This window comes from Coregonus lavaretus, assembly GCF_964263955.1.
Source record: "Coregonus lavaretus genome assembly, chromosome: 9".
Lineage (NCBI taxonomy): Eukaryota > Metazoa > Chordata > Actinopteri > Salmoniformes > Salmonidae > Coregonus > Coregonus lavaretus.
Window position 1 is genome coordinate 45,871,492 of NC_139996.1, and position 27,606 is coordinate 45,899,097.

At 43.3% G+C, this 27,606-nt stretch overlaps 1 protein-coding gene across 1 annotated transcript in view; it reads right to left on the reverse strand.

Moving 5' to 3' along the window:
• Positions 1–1,676: 1,676 nt before the first annotated feature.
• The window catches only part of LOC311135375 (GRAM domain-containing protein 4-like), a gene marked incomplete at its 5' end in the record, with an annotated part of 28,627 nt that continues 2,697 nt past the window's right edge, over positions 1,677–27,606 (reverse strand). Inside the window, 15 exons of the mRNA XM_084169314.1 lie at positions 1,677–2,434; positions 5,384–5,452; positions 5,996–6,086; positions 11,934–12,027; positions 12,270–12,417; positions 14,247–14,260; positions 14,501–14,610; positions 14,703–14,746; positions 14,891–14,962; positions 15,151–15,199; positions 15,308–15,399; positions 16,567–16,658; positions 16,860–16,885; positions 19,323–19,441; positions 25,879–25,937. Coding sequence (XP_084025440.1) covers positions 2,327–2,434; positions 5,384–5,452; positions 5,996–6,086; positions 11,934–12,027; positions 12,270–12,417; positions 14,247–14,260; positions 14,501–14,610; positions 14,703–14,746; positions 14,891–14,962; positions 15,151–15,199; positions 15,308–15,399; positions 16,567–16,658; positions 16,860–16,885; positions 19,323–19,441; positions 25,879–25,937 — 1,187 coding nt within the window. The 3' untranslated portion in view covers positions 1,677–2,326. The remainder of the gene's footprint in view (positions 2,435–5,383; positions 5,453–5,995; positions 6,087–11,933; positions 12,028–12,269; positions 12,418–14,246; positions 14,261–14,500; positions 14,611–14,702; positions 14,747–14,890; positions 14,963–15,150; positions 15,200–15,307; positions 15,400–16,566; positions 16,659–16,859; positions 16,886–19,322; positions 19,442–25,878; positions 25,938–27,606) is intronic.

Below are 27,606 nucleotides of genomic sequence, written 5' to 3' on the forward strand. Positions count from 1 at the left end.
GCACTAAAGCACTTTCATTAACTGGGAACATGAAGGCTTGAGGTTTTCATTGAAGGAGAGCATTAAGTGGAGCAAAGAGCACCAATGTGTGTGATACACAATATGGGAGTGACAGGCAGTCCTGTCAGATAGGCAAGGAGATCCAGCCTCCTTCTGAAACAGCACAACAGTGTTGCCCACAAAATTATCACCCCCCACCACACACATACGCTTTTTAGCAGCACCCATTCTCGCGCATGTGCATACTATGCACACGCGTGCAAAAACAAACTGACATCAAAAGAGTGAATTGAAAACCTATTACCCCAGTACAGAACAACAGCAAAACAAGACAAGTGTGTTCTCTAGGCACTATAGGCTACTTCCCTGGATGCAATAGACTCGACCGAACCAATATGAGGCAGCGATGGTGTGCGGGTCCAGTAGTTCCTTAGTTAGACCTAATGAGGAGCTGGAGTCATCAGCGAGAGGATACAAAGACCTTGGGCTCTATAGTGATGTACCAGGCCTCAGATCAAGTGGATACCATTGTCACATACTAAACTACAGTGGGGAGAACAAGTATTTGATACACTGCCGATTTTGCAGGTTTTCCTACTTACAAAGCATGTAGAGGTCTGTAATTTTACCATAGGTACACTTCAACTGTGAGAGACGGAATCTAAAACAAAAATCCAGAAAATCACATTGTATGATTTTTAGGTAATTAATTTGCATTTTATTGCATGACATAAGTATTTTATACATCAGAAAAGCAGAACTTTATATTTGGTACAGAAAGCTTTGTTTGCAATTACAGAGATCATACGTTTCCTGTAGGTCTTGACCAGGTTTGCACACACTGCAGCAGGGATTTTGGCCCACTCCTCCATACAGACCTTCTCCAGGTCCTTCAGCTTTTGGGGCTGTCGCTGGGCAATATGGACTTTCAGCTCCCTCCAATGATTTTCTATTGGGTTCAGGTCTGGAGACTGGCTAGGCCACTCCAGGACCTTGAGATGCTTCTTACGGAGCCACTCCTTAGTTGCCCTGGCTGTGTGTTTCGGGTCGTTGTCATGCTGGAAGACCCAGCCACGACCCATCTTCAATGCTCTTACTGAGGGAAGGAGGTTGTTGGCCTAGATCTCGCGATACATGGCCCCATCCATCCTCCCCTCAATACGGTGCAGTCGTCCTGTCCCCTTTGCAGAAAAGCATCCCCAAAGAATGATGTTTCCACCTCCATGCTTCACGGTTGGGATGGTGTTCCTGGGGTTGTACTCATCCTTCTTCCTCCAAACACGGCTAGTAGAGTTTAGACCAAAAAGCTCTATTTTTGTCTCATCAGACCACATAACCTTCTCCCATTCCTCCTCTGGATCATCCAGATGGTCATTGGCAAACTTCAGACGGGCCTGGACATGCGCTGGCTTGAGCAGGGGGACCTTTCGTGCGCTGCAGGATTTTAATCCATGACGGCGTAGTGTGTTACTAATGGTTTTCTTTGAGACTGTGGTCCCAGCTCTCTTCAGGTCATTGAACAGGTCCTGCCGTGTAGTTCTGGGCTGATCCCTCACCTTCTTCATGATAATTGATGCCCCACAAGGTGAGATCTTGCATGGAGCCCCAGACCGAGGGTGATTGACCGTCATCTTGAACTTCTTCCATTTTCTAATAATTGCGCCAACAGTTGTTGCCTTCTCACCAAGCTGCTTGCCTATTGTCCTGTAGCCCATCCCAGCCTTGTGCAGGTCTACAATTTTATCCCTGATGTCCTTACACAGATCTCTGGTCTTGGCCATTGTGGAGAGGTTGGAGTCTGTTTGATTGAGTGTGTGGACAGGTGTCTTTTATACAGTTAACAAGTTCAAACAGGTGCAGTTAACACAGGTAATGAGTGGAGAACAGGAGGGCTTCATAAAGAAAAACTAACAGGTCTGTGAGAGCCGGAATTCTTACTGGTTCGTAGGTGATCAAATACTTATGTCATGCAATAAAATGCAACTTAATAACTTAAAAATCATACAATGTGATTTTCTGGATTTTTGTTTTAGATTTAGTCTCTCACAGTTGAAGTGTACCTATGATAAAAATTACGGACCTCTACATGCTTTGTAAGTAGGAAAACCTGCAAAATCGGCAGTGTATCAAATACTTGTTCTCCCCACTGTATGTGCCAAGGGTCCCTGGCTTGGTGGAGGAATCCGCCACCTTGGCATGGACATTAGCTCAACATACTTGCATATACACAAATTGGCCAGTAGCAGTGGTTGCTCTCTGTGTACTACATAGCAAGTTCTCTGTGTCTGTATAGGCTGTCCCTGATGAAGGCAGCCATTTTGGTGTGTTAGGTCTCAGGGTAGGTGGCTGTGGTCATGGTCACTTTCTTCATGTACTGTTTGAAGATGGCGTCAAAGGCCTCGTCCCTGTGGATCATGGCACCAAACACCAACGGCTGAGAGAGAGAGAAAGGGTAGATAAAGAGAGTGACAATAGGAGGGGATAGAAGGAGTGTGGAAAACTATCTTAGGCATATTGATAAATCTGTCAAAAAGCTGTTATGGAGCTCAATGATTGGGTTCCTGCCTATAAATACCTGGTATTTTGGAATTGACAAAGATTTCATGTTTAATAACCATACGGATGAGCTAGTTAAAAAGCTAAGATTGAAAGCTTTTTTTTTTATAGAGCTTGCCTCAAAATAGCAGGAAGCAGATTGTACTGTAAACTTTCCTGCCAGTTCTTGACTATGGTGATACCATTTACCAGATTGCAGCAGTCACTATCCTTAAACCTTTGGATGCCGTCTACCACAGCGCCTTTCACTTGATCACAGGTGACAGTTTTAACACTCACCACTGCATCCTGTCTCAAAAGGTAGGCTGGTCCTCATTAAAGTCCCATAGATCACTTAATTACTGCCTTTTTTTTTTACAAGGCTCTACTATACAAGCTTCCAACTTACCTCACTTTGTTGTTAAAGTACAGTGGGGGAAAAAAATATTTAGTCAGCCACCAATTGTGCAAGTTCTCCCACTTAAAAAGATGAGAGAGGCCTGTAATTTTCATCATAGGTACACGTCAACTATGACAGACAAAATGAGAATTTTTTTTCCAGAAAATCACATTGTAGGATTTTTAATGAATTTATTTGCAAATTATCGTGGAAAATAAGTATTTGGTCAATAATAAAAGTTTCTCAATACTTTGTTATATACCCTTTGTTGGCAATGACACAGGTCAAATGTTTTCTGTAAGTCTTCACAAGGTTTTCACACACTGTTGCTGGTATTTTGGCCCATTCCTCCATGCAGATCTCCTCTAGAGCAGTGATGTTTTGGGGCTGTCGCTGGGCAACACGGAATTTCAACTCCCTCCAAAGATTTTCTATGGGGTTGAGATCTGGAGACTGGCTAGGCCACTCCAGGACCTTGAAATGCTTCTTACGAAGCCACTCCTTCATTTACATTTACATTTTAGTCATTTAGCAGACGCTCTTATCAGAGCGACTTACAGTTAGTGCATACATTATTTTATCGAACCCACAACCCTGGCGTTGCAAACGCCATGCTCTACCAACTGAGCTACATCCCCTGCCGGCCAAATCCCTCCCCTACCCTGGACGACGCTGGGCCAATTGTGCGCGCCGCCCCATGGGTCTCCCGGTCGCGGCCGGCTACGACAGAGCCTGGATTCGAACCAGGATCTCTAGTGGCACAGCTAGCACTGCGATGCAGTGCCTTAGACCACTGCGCCACTCGGGAGACCTTCGTTGCCCGGGCGGTGTGTTTGGGATCATTGTCATGTTGAAAGACCCAGCCACGTTTCATCTTCAATGCCCTTGCTGATGGAAGGAGGTTTTCACTCAAAATCTCACGATACATGGCCCCATTCATTCTTTCCTTTACACGGATCAGTCGTCCTGGTCCCTTTTTCAGAAAAACAGCCCCAAAGCATGATGTTTCCACCCTCATGCTTCACAGTAGGTATGGTGTTCTTTGGATGCAACTCAGCATTCTTTGTCCTCCAAACACGACGAGTTGAGTTTTTACCAAAAAGTTCTATTTTGGTTTCATCTGACCATATGACATTCTCCCAATCCTCTTCTGGATCATCCAAATGCACTCTAGCAAACTTCAGATGGGCCTGGACATGTACTGGCTTAAGCAGGGGGACACGTCTGGCACTGCAGGATTTGAGTCCCTGGCGGCGTAGTGTGTTACTGATGGTAGGCTTTGTTACTTTGGTCCCAGCTCTCTGCAGGTCATTCACTAGGTCCCCCTGTGTGTTTCTGGGATTTTTGCTCACCGTTCTTGTGATCATTTTGACCCCACGGAGTGAGATCTTGCGTGTAGCCCCAGATCGAGGGAGATTATCAGTGGTCTTGTATGTCTTCCATTTCCTAATAATTGCTCCCACAGTTGATTTCTTCAAACCAAGCTGCTTACCTATTGCAGATTCAGTCTTCCCAGCCTGGTGCAGGTCTACAATTTTGTTTCTGGTGTCCTTTGACAGCTCTTTGGTCTTGGCCATAGTGGAGTTTGGAGTGTGACTGTTTGAGGTTGTGGACAGGTGTCTTTTATACTGATAACAAGTTCAAACAGGTGCCATTAATACAGGTAACGAGTGGAGGACAGGGGAGCCTCTTAAAGAAGAAGTTACAGGTCTGTGAGAGCCAGAAATCTTGCTTGTTTGTAGGTGACCAAATACTTATTTTCCACAATAATTTGCAAATAAATTCATAAAAAATCCTACAATGTGATTTTCTGGATTTTTTTCCCTCAATTTGTCTGTCATAGTTGACGTGTACCTATGATGAAAATTACAGGCCTCTCTCATCTTTTTAAGTGGGAGAACTTGCACAATTGGTGGCTGACTAAATAAATTTTTTCCCCACTGTATGTAAAGAAAGTAAAGTATTCAACCATGAGATACCAAACCCGTTTACGCTTGAGGTTCCTCGGGTCTCCACTGGACTAGGTAAATCAGCTTTTAGTTTTAACACATTTTTGCAATCACTTACAAAATTCATTTCATTTGGATTCCCTTGTGCCACTAGGGCAGTTTAAAACCCTGATGATAAACGACTTCACAGAGGTGTGCAATTGTTTAGATAGTTTTACTTTAACAAATACAGTAGTTTATGATGGATGTGATATTTGTGATGTTCTAATGTATTCCACTTATTCTTTATTGTATCTTGTAGTTGTATCTTTTATTTTCTGCCCTCAGGGCACCATTGAAAAGGAGACCATGGGCTCAATTGGGCTCCCCTGAATAAATAAAAGTTAATACAAAAATATTAATCTTCTCAACTTGTTAACAGCATATTTAACAAACACTCAGACCTAAATAGAGAGAAAACAAACATGGTCTAAAATAGACTGTCCATAAGTGTTCCTACCTTCTGGGTGGACGGTGTTGCAATGGAGATTCCCATTCCAGACCCAGCTAATACAGACAAGACTTTGTACTGTGGGACAAAAAAAAACACCAGTTAAACTAAGACAACCTTAACATTCTACTGCAGAAGTCGATTTCTAGTAGGCTTGGGCGATACACCGTTTATACCGCATACCGGGATATTTTGAAATACTGATGGTATGATTTTCAATACTGTAAAAAAAGTAACAAATAATATTATGACTGCTCATGACTATAAGTTTAGTATAACTTTAAGAAATCTAAGATGTGTCAAATAAATTATATCTAGCACAGGGATCCAGCTATGCATCTGGTTGGCTAGATGTCAAGATCAAGGTTCTTGGTTACAGTAGAGACATTCAATCCCCTCCTGGATCAAGATCCTTGTTGCCAAAAATGAATACTTCATTCTTTTTTATTTGGAAATCACAATACTAAGAAGTATTGTAATTGTGTGCACATTTGGTATTACCATATACCCTGGTATGGTACAGAAATGGTATGAAAATCTAGATACTGCCCAACCCAATTTTTTTTAAACCAATTAATTTAGACATTGGACAGAAGGTGAAGCGAAAATAGAGAAACCCAACTTCTGAATATCAGTGATGTCAATGAGTTTGATGACTTTATTCTTTTTAGAGGAATTTGACCTGCAGCTTGAGCTTTCAAAGCAAATGTAACTGGGAAGGGAAACACGTTGTCAGCACAGAGAAGGATACATTACACCTGAACACACAAATCAAAATCAAATCAAATATTATTTGTCACATGCGCACTTACAAGCCCTTAACCAACAATGCAGTTCAAGAAAGAGTTAAGAAAATTTTACTAAATAAACTAAGGTAAAAAATAATAAAAAAAAGTAACACAATAAAATAACGATACCGAGGCTATATACAGGGGGTACCGGTACCGAGTCAATGTGCGGGGGTACAGGTTAGTCGAGGTAATTTGTACCTGTAGGTAGGGGTAAAGTGACTATGCATAGATAATAAAGAGCAAGTAGCAGCAGTGTAAAAGCAAATGGGGGGGGTCAATGTAAATAGTCCGGGTGGCCATTTTATTAATTGTTCAGCAGTCTTATGGCTTGGGCGTAGACGCTGTTAAGGAGCCTCTTGGTCCCAAACCAATACAAAACACACAACAGGGTGCTGCAAGAGCACATACATACACTGAGTATACAAAATATTAAGGATACCTGCACTTTCCATGACAGACTGACCAGGTGAATCCAGGTGAAAGCTATGATCCCTTATTGATGTCACTTGTTAAATCCACTTCAAATCATTGTAGATGAAAGGCAGGAGACAGGCTAACCCATAACAGTCTAAGCCCTTCAGACAAGTCCCAAGATGCTTGTGGGGGTCGTAGAGCAAAAAGGAGAACATAATAGTTTTATAGGCCAAACCGTTCGGATGCTACAGCCAATTTTGTGAGAAGACAGATTTTCAGGATGTCTCATGGTCTGACAATAACCACTCTAAGCTCTGTCACCTTTCACTGCAGATGCGGACATGCGACATCGGCGGATGCGGTGGATTGAGATGCATCCAATGCAAAAAAACACGTCTCTAGCTTAAACTGAAGGATTTTTATAGGGATTTCTATTATGATGCTAATAAAATCAAATCAAATTGTATTTGTCACATACACGTGTTTAGCAGATGTTATAGCGGGTGTAGCGAAATGCTTGTGCTTCTAGATCCGACAGTGCAGTAATATCTAACAATTTCAAAACATATACCCAAAACTAGTAAGGAATGGAATTAAAGAATATATACATATATGGACAAGCAATGACAGAGTGGAATGGACTATGATACAGTAGAATATTATAGAATAGAATACAGTATATACAGTGGGGAGAACAAGTATTTGATACACTGCCGATTTTGCAGGTTTTCCTACTTACAAAGAATGTAGAGGTCTGTAATTTCTATCATAGGTACACTTCAACTGTAAGAGACGGAATCTAAAACAAATATCCAGAAAATCACATTGTATGATTTTTCGATAATTAATTTGCATTTTATTGCATGACATAAGTATTTAATCACCTACCAACCAGTAAGAATTCCGGCTCTCACAGACCTGTTTTCTTTAAGAAGCCCTCCTGTTCTCCACTCATTACCTGTATTAACTGCACCTGTTTGAACTCGTTACTTGTATAAAAGACACCTGTCCACACACTCAATCAAACAGACTCCAACCTCTCCACAATGGCCAAGACCAGAGAGCTGGCTGTGTAAGGACATCAGGGATAAAACTGTAGACCTGCACAAGGCTGGGATGGGCTACAGGACAATAAGCAAACAGCTTGGTGAGAAGGTAACAACTGTTGGCGCAATTATTAGAAAATGGAAGAAGTTCAAGATGACGGTCAATCACCCTCGGTCTGGGGCTCCATGCAAGATCTCACCTTGTGGGGCATCAATGATCATGAGGAAGGTGAGGGATCAGCCCAGAACTACACGGCAGGACCTGGTCAATGACCTGAAGAGAGCTGGGACCACAGTCTCAAAGAAAACCATTAGTAACACACTATGCCGTCATGGTTTAAATCCTGCAGTGCATGCAAGGTCCCCCTGCTCAAGCCAGCTCATGTTCAGGCCCGTCTGAAGTTTGCCAATGACCATCTGGATGATCCAGAGGAGGAATGGGAGAAGGTTATGTGGTCTGATGAGACAAAAATAGAGCTTTTTGGTCTAAACTCCACTCGCCGTGTTTGGAGGAAGAAGAAGGATGAGTACAACCCCAAGAACACCATCCCAACCGTGAAGCATGGAGGTGGGAACATCATTCTTTGGGGATGCTTTTCTGCAAAGGGGACAGGACGACTGCACCGTATTGAGGGGAGGATGGATGGGGCCATGTATCGCGAGATCTAGGCCAACAACCTCCTTCCCTCAGTAAGAGCATTGAAGATGGGTCGTGGCTGGGTCTTCCAGCATGACAATGACCCGAAACACACAGCCAGGGCAACTAAATAGTGGCTCTGTAAGAAGCATCTCAAGGTCCTGGAGTGGCCTAGCCAGTCTCCAGACCTGAACCCAATAGAACATCTTTAGAGGGAGCTGAAAGTCCGTATTGCCTAGCGACAGCCCCAAAACCTGAAGGATCTGGAGAAGGTCTGTATGGAGGAGTGGGCCAAAATCCCTGCTGCAGTGTGTGCAAACCTGGTCAAGACCTACAGGAAACGTATGATCTCTGTAATTGCAAACAAAGCTTTCTGTACCAAATATTAAGTTCTGCTTTTCTAATGTATCAAATACTTATGTCATGCAATAAAATGCAAATTAATTACTTAAAAATCATACAATGTGATTTTCTGGAATTTTGTTTTAGATTACGTCTCTCACAGTTGAAGTGTACCTATGATAAAAATTACAGACCTCTACATGCTTTGTAAGTAGGAAAACCTGCAAAATCGGCAGTGTATCAAATACTTGTTATCCCCACTGTGCATATGAGATGAGTAGTCCAAGATATGTAAACATTATTAAAGTGACTAGAGTTCCATTTCTTAAAGTGGTCAGTGATTTCAGTAGGCAGCAGCAGCCACTAATGTGCTAGTGCTGGCTATTTAACAGTCGGATGGCCTTAAGAAATAAGCTGTTTTTCATTCTCTCGGTCCCAGCTTTGATCCACCTGTACTGACCTAGCCTTCTGGATGATAGAGGGGTGAATAGGCAGTGGCTCGGATGGTTGATGTCCTTGATGATCTTTTTGGCCTTTCTGTGACATCGGGTGCTGTATGTGTCTTGGAGGGCGGGTAGTTTGCCCCCTGTAATGCGTTCGGCAGATCGCACCACCCTCTGGAGAGCCCTGCGGTTGTGGGCCGGTGCAGTTGCCATACCAGGCGGTGATACAGCCCGACAGGATGCTCTCAATTGTGCATGTAAAAGTTTGTGAGGGTTTTAGGTGCTAAGCCGAATTTCTTCAGCCTCCTGAGGTTGAAGAGGCTCTGTTGCGCCTTCTTCACCACACTGTCTGTGTGGGTGGACCATTTAAGTTTGTCGGTGATGTGTACGCCAAGGAACTTGAAGCTTTTCACCTACTCCACTGCGGTCCCGTCGATGTGGATAGGGGTGTGCACCCTTTGTTGTTTCCTGAAGTCCATAATCATCTCCTTTGTTTTGTTGATGTTGAGTGAGAGGTTATTTTCCTGGGACCACACTCCCAGAGCCCTCACCTCCTCCCTGTAGGTGGTCTCGTCATTGTTGGTAATCAAGCCTACTACTGTTGAGTCGTCTGCAAACTTGATGATTGAGTTGGAGGTGTGCTTGGCCACGCAGTCATGGGTGAACAGGGAGTACAGGAGGGGGCTGAGCACGCACCCTTGTGGGGCCCTAGTGTTGAGGATCAGCGAAGTGGAGATGTTGTTTTCTACCTTCACCACCTGTGGGCGGACCCAGGGCCTCAAGCTTAATGATGAGTTTGGAGGGTACTATGGTGTTGAACGCTGAACTATAGTCAATGAACAGCATTCTTACATAGGTATTCCTCTTGTCCAGATGGGATAGTGCAGTGTGCAGTGTGATGGCGATTGCATCGTCTGTGGTGGCCATCATGAAGCATGTGGGAACAGCAGACTGGGAAAGGGAGAGATTGAATGTGTCCATAAACACACCAGCCAGCTGGTCTGCGCATGCTCTGAGGACGAGGGATGCCGTCTGGGCCGGCAGCCTTGCGGGGGTTAACATGCTTAAATGTCTTAATCACGTCGGCCATGGAGAAGGAGAGGCCAAAGTCGTTGGTAGTGGGCCTCGTCAGTTGCACTGTGTTATCCTCAAAGCGGGCGAAGAAGGTGTTTAGCTTGTCTGGAAGCGAGACGTCGGTGTCGGCGACGTGGCTGGTTTTCCTTTTGTAGTCCGTGATTGTCTGTAGACCCTGCCACATATGTCTTGTGTCTGAGCCGTTGAATTGCAACTCCACTTTGTCTCTATACTGATGTTTTGCCAGTTTAATTGCCTTGCGGAGTGAGTAGCTACACTGTTTGTATTCTGCCATATTCCCAGTCACCTTGCCATGGTTGAATGCGGTGGTTCGCGCTTTCAGATTTGCGTGAATGCTGCCGTCTATCCACGGTTTCTGGTTAGGGTAGGTTTTGATAGTCACAGTGGGCACAACATCACCTATACACTTCTTGATAAACCCAGTAACTGTTTCAGTGTATATGTCTAAATAATTTTCGGAAGCTACCCGGAACATATACCAGTCCGCGTGATCAAAACAATCTTGAAGCGTGGATTCCGTTTGGTCAGACCAGCGTTTAATAGTCCTTAGCACGGGTACATCCTGTTTGAGTTTCTGCCTATAGGAAGGGAGAAGCAAAATGGAGTCGTGGTCAGATTTTGCCAAAAGGAGGGCGGGGGAGGGGCCTTATAACCATCCCGGAAGTTCGAATAGCAATGGTCGAGGGTCTTGGCAGCGCGAGTACAACAGTCGATATGTTGATAGAATTTTGGCAGCCTAGTCCTCATATTTGCTTTGTTAAAATCTCCGGCAACAATAAATGCAGCCTCAGGATATGTGGTTTCCATTTTGCATAAGGTCCAGTGAAGTTCTTTGAGGACCATCGTGGTATCGGCTTGAGGGGGGATATACACGGCCGTGACTATAACAGAAGAAAATTATCTTGGGAGATAATAAGGTCGGCATTTGATTGTGATATATTCTAGGTCGGGTGAATAGAAGGACTTGAGTATCTCTATGTTACTACAATTACACCATGAGTCATTAGTCATGAAACACACACCTCCGCCCTTCTGCTTCCTGGAGAGATATTTATTCCTGTCTGTACGATGAACTGAGAACCCATGTGGCTGGACCGATTCCGACAGAATATCCCAAGAGAGCCATGTTTCCGTGAAACAGAGTATGTTATACAGGCCTTGATGTCTCTCTGGAAAGAAATCCTTGCCCGTAGTTCGTCAAGCTTGTTAACTAGAGACTGAACATTAGCAAGTAGTATACTTGGAAGCGGTGGGTGGTGTGGGCGCCTCCTAAGTCGAACTAGCAGGCCGCTCCGAGTGCCTTTCCTCCGCCGGCGATGTTTTGGGTCAGCCGCTGGAATCAGTTCAGTTGCCCTGGGGAGAGCAAACAAAGCATCTGCTTCGGGAAAGTCGTATTCCTGGTCATATTGCTGGTGAGTTACCGCCGCTCTGATATCCAATAGTCTTTCCCAGCTGTATGTAATGATGCCAAACACTTTCTGAGCTAATAATACATAAAAAAACAAAATACTGCATAATTTCCTAAGAGCTAGTCGAGAGGCCGCCATCTTCGTTTGCACCATCATTCAAATCATTCGATTTTCACGGGGCTCGGACATCGACTCTAGGGGGTTTTAAATAAGTATTTTTAAGCCTTAAGACAATTGAGACATGGATTGTGTATGTGTGCTATTCAGAGGGTGAATGGGCAAGACAAAGTGCCTTTGAACAGGGTATCGTGTTCCTAATGTTTGGTATACTCAGTGTACATATCTACATGTGACAGCTAGGTATTAGCAGTATATGGCTTACTTTTCAGTGACAAAGAGCACACCATTACGGATGTAGTCAGTGGGACTCTTCCTGTCCCTGTTGATCAAGCAGCATCGCCAGCCATTCTCACACACTGCCAATGAAACCAGTTGACACACACACACACACACATCAGGTCTGACACACTGCCAACAAACACAGTCAATAGTCATGGTTTCACTGCTTGCACTGCACCAACATAACACAATCAATAAACACTAAGTTAATCAACAACAACTATGTAAATAGGGTCAACATGGAATAGGGGGAGGTGGTGAACCAGGCATAAATAGTCAGCTATCGCTCCTGAGAATTATCATGCAGTGCTCTACCAGCCTGCTAGGGGGCGCTCATCCTCAGACAGTTTGAAGACCTCGTGGAAAACCCTCTTCTTAGTATTGTAGGCCCTGCCAGTCTGTTCCTCTAGACTGATATCACATGGTAAGGCTGTTCCTAGACTGCCACAAGCTACTGCCGGATGGATCTAAAGAGAAACTAAAGATTGGTAGGATAGAGGGAAGAATGGAGGAGAGAGGTCAGCATTTTAGACTAGGAACAGAGTGTGGGAAGGGAATTGGCTAGACCCAAGCAGCGTATGTGTATTATAGCAGGCTCTCTCAAACCAGTGGCTTGACTTGGTCATCACCATCACTCAGTGCACTTCACTGCAGGTGACTCTCAAAGCGTACTCAGGTAAACAGTTGTTTGGTAAACAGTGAATATTGGCTGGGGTACTTGTGGAGATCGTTGGATACATTGCTTATGGGGATGTGAATGATAGGGTTGTGGTGTGTCTCATGCAAAGCATGAAGCAATGGACTCATGCCCTGTATATAACAATCTTTCAGTCTAAAGAATGAAACATAAAAAAAGACTGGACAAGTTTTCTCAACGCATGCGCAGACTAGCTTGCAAGTGTCTTCACAGACATTTTCAATCTCTCCTTGTCCCAGTCTGTAATCCCAACATGTTTCAAGCTGACCACCATTGTCCCTGTCCCCAAGAGCTCCAAGGTAACCTGCCTAAATGACTATCGCCCTGTAGCACTCACATCTGTAATTATAAAGTGCTTTGAAAGGCTGGTGATGACACACATCAACACCATCATCCCAGACAACCTAGACCCAATCCAATTCATCTACTTCCCAAACAGATCCACAGATGATGCAATCTCAATTGCACTTCACACTGCCCTCTCCCATCTGGACAAGAGGGGAAATAACTATGCAAGAATGCTGTTCATAGACTACAGCTCAGCGTTCAACACCATAGTACCCTCCAAGCTCCTCACCAAGCTAGGGACCCTGTTACATAACCCCTCCCTCTGTAACTGGATCCTGGACATCATGACGGACTGGCCCCAGGTGTTGAGGGTAGGGAACAACACCTCCGCCACACTGACCCTCAACACGGGGGCCCCTCAGGGGTGTGTGCTTAGTCCCCTCCTGTACTCCCTGTTCACCCATGACTGCGTGTCCACGGACGACTCCAACACCATCATCAAGTTCGCTGACGACACGATGGTGGTAGGCCTGATCACCGACGGCGATGAGTCAGCCTACAGGGAGGAGGTCAGAGACTTAAAAGTGTGGTGCCAGGACAACAACCTCAACGTCAGTAAGACCAAGGAGCTGATCATAGACTACAGGAGAAAGAGGGGAGAGCACGCCCCCATCCACATCGACGGGGCTGTTGTGGAGCGGGTCGAGAGCTTAAAATTCTTTGGTGTTCACATCACTAAGGATTTAACATGGTCGACACACACCCGCACAGTTGTGAAGAGTGCACAGCAGCACCTCTTCCCCCTCAGGAGGCTGAAAAGATTTGGCACCATCGAGAGACTCTTGGCTGGCTGCATCACCGCTTGGTATGGCAAACTCACCGCCCTTGACCGCAAAGCGCTACAGAGGGTGGTGTGGACAGCCCAGTACATCACTGGGGCCAAGCTCCCTGCCATCCGGAACCTCTATACTGTATCAAGCCGTGTCAGAGGAAGGCCCGAAAAATTGGCAAAGACTCCAGCCACCCAAGCCATAAACTGTTCACTCTGCTACTTCCCGGCAAACGGTACCAGAGCATCGGCTCTCAGACCAACAGGCTCAGAGACAGCTTCTGCCCCCAAGCCATAACACTGCTAAATAGTCAATTAATGGTACCCAACCTATCTGCAGTGACTCCATCTTGCACTAACCCTACGCACACTCACTAGACGATATATACGCGCACACACTCATTCACACACACTACATTGACACTCCCACACAAAACCCTCACACATACACGCACCGACACAACACAAACACACGCACATACTTTTACACTCAGCCCTGAAGAGGAGACATACAGAAAGGTATGAGAGGAGCTCAAGAGGATCTCTCCATGTCTCTTTTGTCTTCTGATATACATCCATGGATCAAGAGGATCTCTCCATGTCCCTTTTTCATCTGGTATATCTCAGTCTTTTTCTCATCTCAATGCTTGGGGCCCTCACTGGGTAGGTGTAGCAGGGAGTGACCCCTATGCTGATCTTAGATCAGTCCAGGGTACAATTTACATATTAAACTTACCAATCATAAAGCCCATGAGTTTGTAGGGGATGAGACATGAGCAGATCAAGGCCACCCATAGACCAATGTAAAGCTTCTGAGTGATCTCAGGATGCACCCACATGAACAGGCTGAAATACATATGCGCACACATATATATACAAAGTGTAAAACACACGTTGGTTAACAACCTTAAATATGCTGGTAACAAACACACACTCACTTCTTTATTTTCTCCAAGACATCTGCCATCTTTCCAAAAAGATTATGTTAAGAACACACACATTTTTGTTGTGTAAATGGCACATCAACTTAAAACACCTCACATCGCAGCTCCATAACTATGAATAGATGTCGTCGAGCATCTCTAACAATTTCTAAATCAAAGGTGAAACAATTGTTACAGCTCACCTGTGCTTTTTGAGCTACATCAAGAACTAACTGGAACTTCTCTGAAACAGTCAGATCCTCCTTTGGTGGTTCCTAGGAAAAGAACAGAGCTACATCCAAACTATTCCCCCGAAAGCAAAAAGCATTATGGTAACGCTCAGTGCCCTAAAATCTGCAAACACTGAAGGGGTAGAGGCGTGTGGAAGGTGGAAGGGGGTTGTTTTTTGACCTTTCCTAGGTAAAGGGAGATCCAAAAAGAGGTGACATCATTCAAGTCTTACCACAGGTTCAGAGACCCCAGGCACAATACTCCACTGGATCCTCCAACCTCTGAGAATAAAGTGGAGAGAGAAGTTTGACTCAACTCACAAGCAAATTGTATATGTTCAAATGGAACAACTTATAACAGGCAATGCACCTTGTAATGAGCTTAGCTACCTGGAAATGAGGTAATTCAAAGACAACCTTAGAATGGCTAGGAAAATAAACATGGGGATGGCCCAACCATGCCACGCTGCATGCATATAGATCTGTGTAAAATATAAAGGGGGAGGGGAGAACAGGTCATACACAATCTATTATTTCCATCTATCCACCTCTAGTCTATACTCATACTGAGTATGGAACATCTCGGTACCATGCAATACATATTGTATACTGTATTCACGCAGATAGAGAGATATTTGCATGCAAATCTTAAAAACATATATACATGTTGCTATACAGGTGGAGCGATAGAGAGCTATTGATCTTTATTGCAGGAATCTTGATACACTGTGATAGTACATGGTGTGTGTGTGTGTGTGTGTGTGTGTGTGTGTGTGTGTGTGTGTGTACATTGAGTGTACTAAACATTAGGAACATCTGCTCTTTCCATGACATAGACTGGCCAGGTGAATCCAGGTGAACGCTATGATCCCTTATTGATGTCACTTGTTAAATCCACTTCAAATCAGTGTAGATGAAGGGGAGAAGACAGGAAAAATAAGGATTTTTCAGCCTTGAGACAATCTAGAAATGAAATGTGTATGTGTGCCATTCAGAGGGTGAATGGGCAAGACAAGAGATTTAAATGCCTTTGAACGGGGTATGGTAGTAGGCGCTAGGCGCACCGGTTTGTGTCATGAATTGCAACGCTGCTGGGTTTTTCACACTCAACAGTTTCCCGTGTGTATCAAGAATGGTCCACCACCCAAAGGACATCCAGCCAACTTGACACAACTTTGGGATGCATTTTAGTCAACATTGGCCAGCATCCCTGTGGAATGCTTCGACACCTTGTAGTCCATGCCCTGATGAATTGAGGCTATTCTGAGGGCAAATGGGGGTGCAACTGAATATTAGGAAGGTGTTCCTAATATTTTGTACACTGTGGTGTGTGTGTGTGTGTCACTCTGTTTCAGAGGACTCATGAGGACACACAAAGCAGGCCACATCGCGTGAGTAGGCTCAAACACAATGTGGCCAAATGATATAGTCATGAGAGGTGGACACCTCTGGCCTCACTGCCTCGTGGGGTGTGTAGCTCAGTTGGTAGAGCATGGTATTTGCAACGACAGGGTTGTGGGTTCGATTCCCATGGGGGGCCAGTAAAAAATAAAATAATGTATGCACTCACTACCTGTAAGTCGCTCTGGATAAGAGCGTCTGCTAAATGACTAAAATGTAATGTAAAATGTGTGTGTGTGTGTACTCACAATGAAGGCGAAGGCTGACGTGTACACTGATTGCCAGCTGGATAAGGCAAAAAGGTTCCTCTTGAAGTTTGTGACAGGTTTGGCACCTCGCTCTGCAGACAAGTAGAAAGTATTAAACATTAAAAAAGCACTATCAAGACACAAATGCTGATGCATCAATCATGTATACATAAGTTACTATAACAAACATCTGTCATTGGAATATTCATAGATTCAGAACATGATATTCATCAAGATACAGCTGACTTTGAGTGTGATCGGTACATCTTGTTCCATACATTTACAACACTTACTGAGTCTTCTCATGTTTTCAGTCAATCTGTCAAGAGAAGGGTAGTTTTATTAAATTAGAACTCAGCATGACAAAAGCATAAACCAAATTATGTAAGGAACAAGCAAAAGCACAAACAGTGCTATGTAGGTTTTGGTGGAGGGAGAGTCACATGATTTTACTGCATTTAGCCATCCTTCATGAGAAAGTATGTGTTGCCTGGAAGAATCACTGCCAAAGCCTTTTTGTCTGCCTCCCATCTCATTTCCCTTTCTCTTTCAGCCTCCAAAACTAACATCAAGGTCATTTCAACTAGCAGGGTGCAGCGAATGCTCCTTCCTTCTCTTCCCCTCCCTCTTCTGCTCTCTCACTCTCCACCCTCTTATGTACTTGGATAAAGTTACAGGACACAGTTAAGAGTCAGACTACTCATGACTATTCTGCCATTGTTAACACTGAGCGTTCTCTTCTTCTCTTCCTCTCCTCCCCTCTTTCTCTCCCCCCTCCGTCTATTGTACTTGGATTGAGTTTCATGACAGAGTTTGAGTCAGAGTACCCATAACTCCACTCTGTGTTATTCAGGAGAGGACTGATCCAGGGCAACTATAAAAGGCCACTGTTTGGATTGGAGCTGGAAGAACTGATCCTAAATCTGTTTTAACTAGCATAGAATGACAACAGCCTGCTGCAGTGCACTCAACCTGCCACCAGGGGTCAGACAATCCTCCCACTTCCACAATAACAAGGTAACAACCTCCACTGTGCTGAATGCCCTGGGATTGGCTGTAATAATTCACACAAAATCCATATTTGGGTGGAATTACCCTTACCAACATTTACCATTACACTACCAGAATGTTGGTATCTTGTGTCTCCCGAGTGGCGCAGTGGTCTAAGGCACTGCATCACAGTGCTAGCTGTGCCACTAGAGATCCTGCTTCGTATCCAGGCTCTGTCGTAGCCGGCCACGACCAGGAGACCCATGGGGCGGCGCACAATTGGCCCAGCGTCGTCAAGGGTAGGGGAGGGAATGGCCGGGAGATGTAGCTCAGTTGGCCAGTATGAAAAAATATATATAATAATAATGTATGCACTCACTAACTGTAATTCGCTCTGGATAAGAGCGTCTGCTAAATGACTCAAATGTAAATGTAAAATCTTTCAAGGATTTTATGTAATCTATCACAAGACATCTAGGGCCCTTTTGGGTATTTCAGATTATCACAGGTGTCTAATCATCTCTGGCCATCTGTGTGGCCTTATCACATTTAAAATATTAAATAATTAAAGGTGCAATATGCAGAAATCGCTTAGACATTTCCTGTTTCCTAAAATTCTAAAAGTTCGCCTAATTTCAGTTTGTGACAAAACAAGCAATGCATAGTGTAGAGAATCATTGTACCATCTAAACCACTGTAAAATATATTTTCAATAACCAAAAATATTGTATTTTCAGCTGTTTGAAGCTGGTGTACAAAACTGAAAGTAAAAGACACAAAAACAAAACTTAAGAATGGGAAGCATAGAAATAGCCACATAGAACATATCTAACGCTTCTTAGATTTGCTTTCAATGAGAATGAAAGATTTATAACTCACATTTCTATGTGAATTTGGTCAGGTCGCGCAAAAAGTTATATATTGCAGATTTAAATAAGATGATTTAAAAATAAAAATTGAATGACTAAGCTGTAAAACATTATCCTAAATATAAACCATCAACTTATTGAATACCATTAGTGTTAAATATTTGACTCGATTTATTAGGATCCCCATTAGCCGACGCCAATTGTGACAGCTAGTCTTACTGGGGTCCTACACATAACAAAAAAGACATTACAGACAAAATACTTTACAATTTACATACATTTAAAAACATTAACATGTAGTGTGTGTGTGTGTGTATCAAATGAGGGTTTCAGCATGAAATATCCCTTATATAATTTTTTTACACACATAATTTATTTTACTATGTCAATATGTTTTGTTGTCAATGTTTTGGTGTCAAACTGGTGGCAGTTGTGAAGAAAAGTCAATAGTTGGAAGAGTTGCAGAGTTAATTGAAAATAACGCCATTGTTGATTAGAAACTCCTGTGGTTTATCTGCTAGAAACTCAAAGACAATGAATACTATATGAATAGATTTTTTAAAAAGTTATTCAAGTATAACTTACCAAAGTTACGATAGATTGCCATACATTTTCTGTTAATTACCAAAAAAACTAAAGACTTTGGTAAATTACCGGTAGCTTTGCAACCCTAGCTAAAGGCCCATTGTGACGCTTTGCTAACATCGCTCCACTGGTTTACATTCATGAATTTGGACGATACCTATTATGCTAGCTCCTGGCTGTGGCAGAAGTAAACAATGGATTATTGTAGATTCCGTCATTATGGGCCTTTAGGTAGAACTCAAGGTAAGGGTAATTCCACAAAACTATCCCTACAAATGTTCTCAATGGGTAAGAAATTGTGGTAGTTCTCACCTCTTAGCGCTTAGCGGCTCCTCTGGCTCCACTGTGTTCTCCTCCGGCTGGAAACGGAAGTCCCCGATGTACGCTCCAAGCCTGTTGTACAGCCAAGTACATGGTCTCCTTCTGCTTGTCTGCAGGGGCAGAGGAACAGATAGGATATTTTTAGACCTTGTTTTGTTGAATCAGGTCGGTTAGATCTGGCTTGGAACAAAAGCCTGCACACCTTGTTGCTTTCCAGCACTAGTGTTGGTGACCACTGCTTATACTGTATGAAATAACCCTGTTGTTTGGCATGAAATGGAAATACATTTGACCAGTATTCAACTCAATGTTACACGACTTATGCTTGTAGCAGTATGAAATTATGTGAATACAACACTATGTATGCTTTTTGTTAGGCCTACGTTAGCACCTGTATTTCTTCATCTGGACTACAGTGTATCCAAACACCTTGTATTTATTAAGCAGTTTCTCTAATCTCCCTTTCCCTCATACTGTATTGTCACTACAGCACGTCTCTGGAACAAATTGACTAACAGCTCTCTACGAGACACCTCACTAAAAATAATAGCAGCCTGACATCACACCCAATTAAAATAGACAACTCTGTTTATTCCCCAAGACACCTCACAAAGACACCTCACGAGTACCATTCAAATCTGTACCCCATCTTCACTTAGTATGGAATGTGGCTGAGCGGACGAGTAATGTGGTGGTTAGTCTCCCAAGGCAGATGGGTTGCCTCCCACAATGTTAACAATGTTCCAACATAGATTCTGGGAGTTCCGAGACTATGATGGTGGTTGGTGGTTCAAATCTAATTGTATTTGTCACATGCTTCGTAAACAACAGGTGTAGACTAACAGTGAAATGCTTACTTATGGGGAAATAATTGAAAAATATCACTAGGAATAAATACACAATGAGTAACGTTAACAGCACAGGAGGCTGCTGAGGGGAGAACAGCTCATAATAATGGCCAGAATGGAGCAAATGGAATGGCATCAAACACCTGGAAACCATGTGTTTGATGTATTTGATACCATTCTGCTCCAGCCATTACCACGAGCCTGTTCTCACCAATTAAGGTGCCACCAACCTCCTGTGATACAGGGGGTACCAGTACCAAGTCGATGTGTAGGGGTACAAGGTAATTGAGGTAGATATGTAAATACAGGTAGGGATAAAGTGTTTAGGAAACAGGATAGATAAGAAAACAGTAGCAGCAGCGTATGTGATGAGTAAAAAAAGGGTTAATGCAGATAGTTAAATAGTTAACCAATAGCTACCCGGACTAACAATTTAGCAGTCTTATGGCTTGGGGGTAGAATCTGTTCAGGGTCCTGTTGGTTCCAGACTTGGTGCATTGGTACCGCTTGCTGTGTGGTAGCAGAGAAAACAGTCCATGACTCAGGTGGCTGGAGACTTTGACAATTTTTAGGGCCTTCCTTTGACACTGCCTGGTATAGAGGTCCTGGATAGCAGGAAGCTTGGCCCCAGTGATGTACTGGGCCATACGCACTTCCCTCTGTAGCACCTTGCGGTCGGATGCCAAGCAGTTGCCATACCAAGCGGTGATGCAGCCAGTCAAGATGCTCTCAATGGTGCAGCTGTATAACATTTTGAGGGCCAATGCCAAATATTTTCAGTCTCCTGAACAGGAAGAGGCATTGTCATGCCTTCTTTACGACTGTGTTGGTGTGTGTGGACCATGATAATTGGTTAGTGATGTAGACACCGAGGAACTTGAAGCTCTCGACCCGCTCCGCTACAGCCCTGTCAATGTGGATGGGGGTGTGCTCGGCCATCTGTTTCCTGTAGTCCACGATCAGCTCCTTTGTCTTGCTGACGTTGAGGTTGTTGTCCTGACACCACACTGCCAGGTTACTGTCTCATTGTCGTCGGTGATCAGGCTCGCTCGCTCGCTAGCTAATGTTACGTGTATGATCTGTGTTGTCTTAGTATTATGTGTATCTCAGATAGACATTTGCATTGCTAGTTATAGCCTAATGTTAGCTAGCTAGCTAACATTGAACCTAGTTGGTTAGTTTTAGCTACCTGCAGATTCATGCATGGTGGCTAGCTATGACAATCAGTTTGAATTGCTAGTAGTATATGGGTTGGGATTATTGCCGCATTCAAAACAACTGGGAACTCGGAACTGGGAACTCGGAAATCTCAGACTTCCGACTTCAGCGTGTTAAAGACAACTGAGAACTCTGAAAAAAACAAGCTCTGTCTGTGAAAAATCTTTTTGAATGGTCATCCAACTCATATTTCCAACTCGGGAACTCTGGACTCTTTCTAGAGCCCCAACTTTCCGACCTGAAGATCACTGATGTCATGATTTGACCTCGTTTTTTTCCAAGTTCCCAGTTGTCTTGAAAGCACCATTATGTTCATTGTTAGCTAGCTAGCTAACTACATGTCTAAACAAAAGACTCCACTTCACCAGATGATTAAATGACATATCAAGTTAGCCAGGGGTTATTACGGTCATATTTTGGACTAAATAAAGTGTATTTTTGCTACTACTATCACTACTTTTAGTCTTGAAATCTTTGGTTGTTTACTTCACTATCTTACTCTGTTTAGCACATGACCTCACATATGAATCCTTAAAGAGATGGGTGGGGCTAAGGCTTAAGAGGGTGTGAACAGGGACGGCCTGTTCAATAGGGCGATATGGGCGACGCACTGCCAAACGGGAAAAGGAAGGGATTTTTTTTCTAATCAATTATATCACGGCAACAGTAGTTATCAGTGTTCTAATCTGATCTGACTGCCACTAAATGTCAAATCAGGCTAAAGTCGTGCTTCAAATGGCCCCGCCCGTTTTTGGGCGATTTCAGGCAGGTTGAAAATCGCCCAGAAGTCTCTCATAGCCTGTCATGTAAAATCTATTTTTTTCAAATTTCAAAGCTTTCAATACATTCTCTATGGGTGTCTGTGGGCTTGCACTTACGCGCTTTCGTCATACGTGACGTAACCATGAACGTAACTAAGAAAATAGCCGCTAGCAGCGTCTCTGTTGCGACCTGCAGTGTGGCGTTATTTTATGTTTTTAATTTGTAGACTTAGTTTACAAACATTCTGCCAACCATGGATTTCCAGTGGTGGGTTTTGGACTGATCTTGTTGATCGTGTACATACCCGCTACGAACGGACTAAATAATGAAAACGCTGCTGGCAGCGGAATCCAATACAGCTGGGAGACTTGGCTGGATGACAGAGTCCCGGACAGAGAAGTGGAGCCGGCCGGCTTCACCCTGGTCAGAGCGGACCGCGATCCTGGTAAGAGAGCGACTCTGTACCCCCGACATTGAACTGCTTTCTGTGTCACTGCGACCTTACTATCTGCCCCGTGAGTTCCCCCAATTGTTTGTTACCGTTGTGTACTGTTGATAATCACAAGTTTACTGGAGAACTGAGACCAAGTAGAGACTTTGGACAGGGTGGATATGGTATAATAAAGGCAGTTTATTCAGAGGTAAAGATATCTGGAATCGCGTGCACGGACTCGTTCGTCAAACTCTTAGGGAGCTATCTGAAGAGAGCCCCGAAAACATTGTGTGCAGACATTTTATACAATAAATGATGTAGGTTGAATCTAGTAGTTCTGATCTTCTGATTGGTCCTGATGAGTTGGGCGAGGTCCCCTCCAAAGTTGCATTGGCTCTGAGTCGGGTTCTCTGTCTTCAAATGTTCAGCCTAAAGAGAGGGGATTTTTGTGTGTGTGTGTGTGTGTGTGTGTGTTTAACAGTGATGATGTGTGTTTGTGTGTGTGTTATCAGTGATGATGTGTGTGTGTGTGTGTGTGTGTGTGTGTGTGTGTGTGTGTGTGTGTGTGTGTGTCCTCAGAGCAAGAACTCGTGAGTTGGAAGAACTGAGAGACCTATGGCGTGGGTGTTGTCCTTGGCCACCTGCTGACAAGGCTGACAAGATAGGACTCTTTTGTCCATTGTTATAGGATAGGAACAGCATTGATTGAAAACAAACGCCCAACACAAAATGGGTCATGCACAAGATTTTAGTCAGACCAAGCTATAACATTATATATTTACTACGACAGTACATTCAACCAAAAGCTAATATAACAAAGGCATCAGAGATTATTTATAATCTGTCACAGAAACTGGAATCCATCTCCCCAGATCAGTCAATAAATGCTTCTGGTATTGACTTATATGCTGCCCCTGTCTTCATGTTGTTGCTGGACATATCTTTTTTTAAATGTGTGTAGGTCACCTAAATCATCAGAAAAATTGCCACTCCTGAGAATTTTTTCAGGAGCCGCCACTGGGTGTGAACAATGCTGAATGGGTGTAGACAAAGAAGAGCTCTACAGTAGGTGTACTAAAACATTCAAGGGCATTCAAGTTAATCAACTTTCTAAGCAGAATTCCTTTTCCATTGTTCCTGAACTGCAGTGTATGATATATAATTTTCTAGCTCTGAGTCTCTACTTTTATCCAGTGTAAAAAACACAATTTCAAATGTTGCTACGTAGGACCGAATCGAGCCGGTCGGTCACATATTGTATCTGTCTGGGCTTCTTGCGGTCAATTTTCAGTCTACAAATTATTTGTAATTACAGTATTTTCTGGCCACCTGACCATCAGCTCAAGACAAAATCGAATCACGGCTGAATCTAGTTGCTGATCCCTGCTTTAAAGGTGTTTATGTCTGGGGTCAAGCATAAGGCCACATAGACTGAATTCTTAAATTTGCAAATACCTAATCTCTCATGGACAGACACACTTAACATAAGACGATATCATATTCTACAGACTGTGGGATGTGACGACTAAAGCCAGCCGTACACTACACGATTTTTGCCCCGATTTAGCTATCCCAGACAAGTTTTTGAAAACGAAGCCCTTGTCATTGCCTACTCGGGGCGTGCGGCCGTCACTGACGCTTGTTTAATGTGAGTCATAGACGCAGTCTGAGGGCTACAGATCCCATCATTGAGCCGTCCCGATATTTTCAAACATGTTTGATTTTATCGGCACAAAATCTGCAATGCTCTTGTAGTGTGAGATGTGTAATGACAATTTTTGAGAACGGTGATCAGCAATAGCCATTGAGAGCTCGACACAGAGACGAAGCCAGTGAGATGACGTTGCACGTATTTCATCACCCAGAATGTGTAGACTCGAGCAGGAGCGATGACTACTTTAATATAATATGCCATTTAGCAGACTCTTTTATCCAAAGCGACTTACAGTCATGTGTGCATAAATTTTTACATATGGGTGGTCCCGGGGATTGAACCCACTACCCTGGCGTTACAAGCGCCATGCTCTACCAATTGAGCTACAGAGGACTACTAGCCTACTAGTATGCGTTTGTACTTGCCGTTAACCAAAGTTAAAGAGTCAAATCGTTACAGCTCTAAAGTTATTAAATTCTTATTTACAATAAAATACAATTAATTTACCATTAATTTCTATTGGTCACAAAATCATCTGAAACACAACCAAAACAAACAGCAAATGCGTCCAACAAATATGTAGAGTCACAAGCTTGATGTAGTGATTGCGTGCTATGAATACGGGACCAAATACTTAACTTTTTAATACTTTAATACACATATAAATTCATTTGTCCCAATACTTTTGGTCCCCTAAAATTGTGGGACTATGTACACAAAGTGCTGTAATTTTTAAACGGTTCAACCGATATAGATGAAAATATCCTCAAGCTAACCGTCTGCACTTTAAACTCACAGTGATTGTATCATTTCAAATCCAAAGTACTGGAGTACAGAGTCAAAAAATAAATAATGTCACTATCATAATACTTTTGGAGTTCACAGTTTTTATTCTATATCTGGACTCTAAAACTAAAACAATGGAACGCCAATCATGTTACTACAGATTTTTATGGGGGAAGGACAATATCTATTTGAGGGGTTAAAGCAGCCACTCGCAGTAAAAATAAACCCTTATCTGAAAACAAGGCTGACTGAATTAAATGAAGAAACCTGGTGTGAGATCAAATCAAGATTTTCGCATGGTCACAGGGGAGTACAAAGGCAATGTTCCACCATAAGAGGCAATGTTCCACAGCTGCATTCATCCACCTATGAATGTGTGACATTCCCTACAGAGAAGGAGAGGGATGAAATTCATCTCTCTTCCTCCTGTCGCCACGCCTTCACTGGAGCGGTCCCACTTACACACACTTCCTGCTACTTATACTAGGCTTTGCACACACACACACACGGGAAAAAGAGAGATTGGTTTTTGATGGGTAGAGAGCAGAGGGGCTTAGAAAAGCACATAGCTTCGCCTCTGTGTGGGAGTTAGAGATGCCGAGCCCTGAGATTCAAAGAGCCAAAAATACAGGCAGACGAGATGAGTCACTCTTTCAACTCATCTCCAATGCCTAATTTCCATTCTGAAAACTTATGGTGTGAGAGATTGCGCGTTATGGAGCTGAAATCTGGGGAGTGTCAAGTCTGCAATGACAGATATACCAAAAATGTGGGAAGTAGTGTGTCTGTCATGATGCGTATCTTTAGCTATCTATTTTGGAATATCCGTTTCTGGCTTTCCTGTACCGTTGGCAGTGGGAGGTGGAGGTGTTTCTCTGGGTAGCTGTGGTGGGGTATCTTCTGGTCTAGGAACAGGAGAGAAAAAGCATTAGTGGTAGGTAGAGCATTAGTCATGGCTTCAGAAAAACACATTCACTTGTTGAGACATAATTTTGTCAGACAAGTGAAAGTAAAATGATGGGGGGGAAACATTTTGCAAATCATTGCGCACGTTAGATTACACATCATGAAATATATTGAGACAAATTACAGACAGTAGCCTACAAGTAGCAAAATAGAACTCGATTGAACATTAAATGTATTTCAATATGATTGAAATAAGCCTACTGTACTTTAATGTAGTCATCTCAGTCGCTGGTTTGTATCAATTGCAAAGACATTGGTAACTTTGTATTTGTAGTCAACTTTGTTCTGAAGTTATCGGCGGTCACAGAGAGCTGTTGTACCTCCAGATTCCCCATATTTGAGGACCAGCTTCTATCTCTCTGACTTTCTGGCTTCTTCTTTCCCACAGTGCCTTGTTTTGGCTAGCTGCCAACACAAGACAACAATTTATGTTAGCGTCTCCAACACACTGTTGAGGTCGCTCTCGTCTTTTATCATATTAAAGTCAATATTTCAGTGTCAGTCTCATTGGACATCTGTCGTAAGGGAAGTGCTGTATCTTTATCACGTGCTAACATTTAGGTAATGGATATGTTGCCAGGCTAGGGAAAGGAGTGCCAGGGTAAACCGAGGTATTCTACTCCCATTACACAGGCCGTTTGAGTTAGATATCTAATTCCATGATGTAATGCTTAATTGGTTGAATTCCTTTAACTTTCAATAGTGTTCTGTGTGAGGTTCACTTCATACCCAAAGCTAGCTATATCCTCACACATTCTAGGTAGATGGGGAAGGAGGGGGGGGGTCACATAACCATGACCAACTGTCCCAGAATCAGTGTCTAACAGTGGGTATAAAAACAGGACTACTGCCATCCAGGACATGCAGCATCTCTTCACACTAATATTTTCTCTGAGAAACCCAAGCGGCCTGTGCCATGTTTCACAAGAAGGAAACAGCGAGTGGAATGACATCTTCAGGCTGTCCTGGAGATTCCTGAGGTATCGCTATGCAACCTCACCCAGGCATTTCACAATGTCAAACAGGAGGATGTGGGCTCATGTGACTTGCCCTTGTTTTGGCCTGGAGCCAGAGACTAGCAGAGTAAACTGGAAACAATCCTAAACTGGTTCTGCCTCATTTTGGCACCACCCCCCCATATCTCTAAAGATTGAAGCTGGCCCTCAAATACAGGGAACCTGGGAGGTATAACCTCTTTAGCACCTACCAAACTTTAGCTCAAGTGAAAGTTAAATATATTTTAGATATGGCCCTATTGGACAATGAAAACACTTGCTGTCGTAGAAACATACCCATATCTCTGTGGGCAAGCTATTACATAAAAAGTGCAACAGAACCTGGACTACTTTACTAACAGTGTTTACAAGAACATATGCATAACTAACACCTATTAAAATACATATTCTTCTCTATGTCCAAAATACTTCTCAACAGCTTCTACCCACAAGCCATAAGACTCCTGAACAGCTAATCATGGCTACCCGGACTATTTGCACTGCCCCCCCACCCCATCCTTTTTACGCTGCTGCTACTCTGTTAATTATTTATGCATAGTCACTTTAACTCTACCCACATGTACATATTACCTCAACTACCTCAACTAGCCGG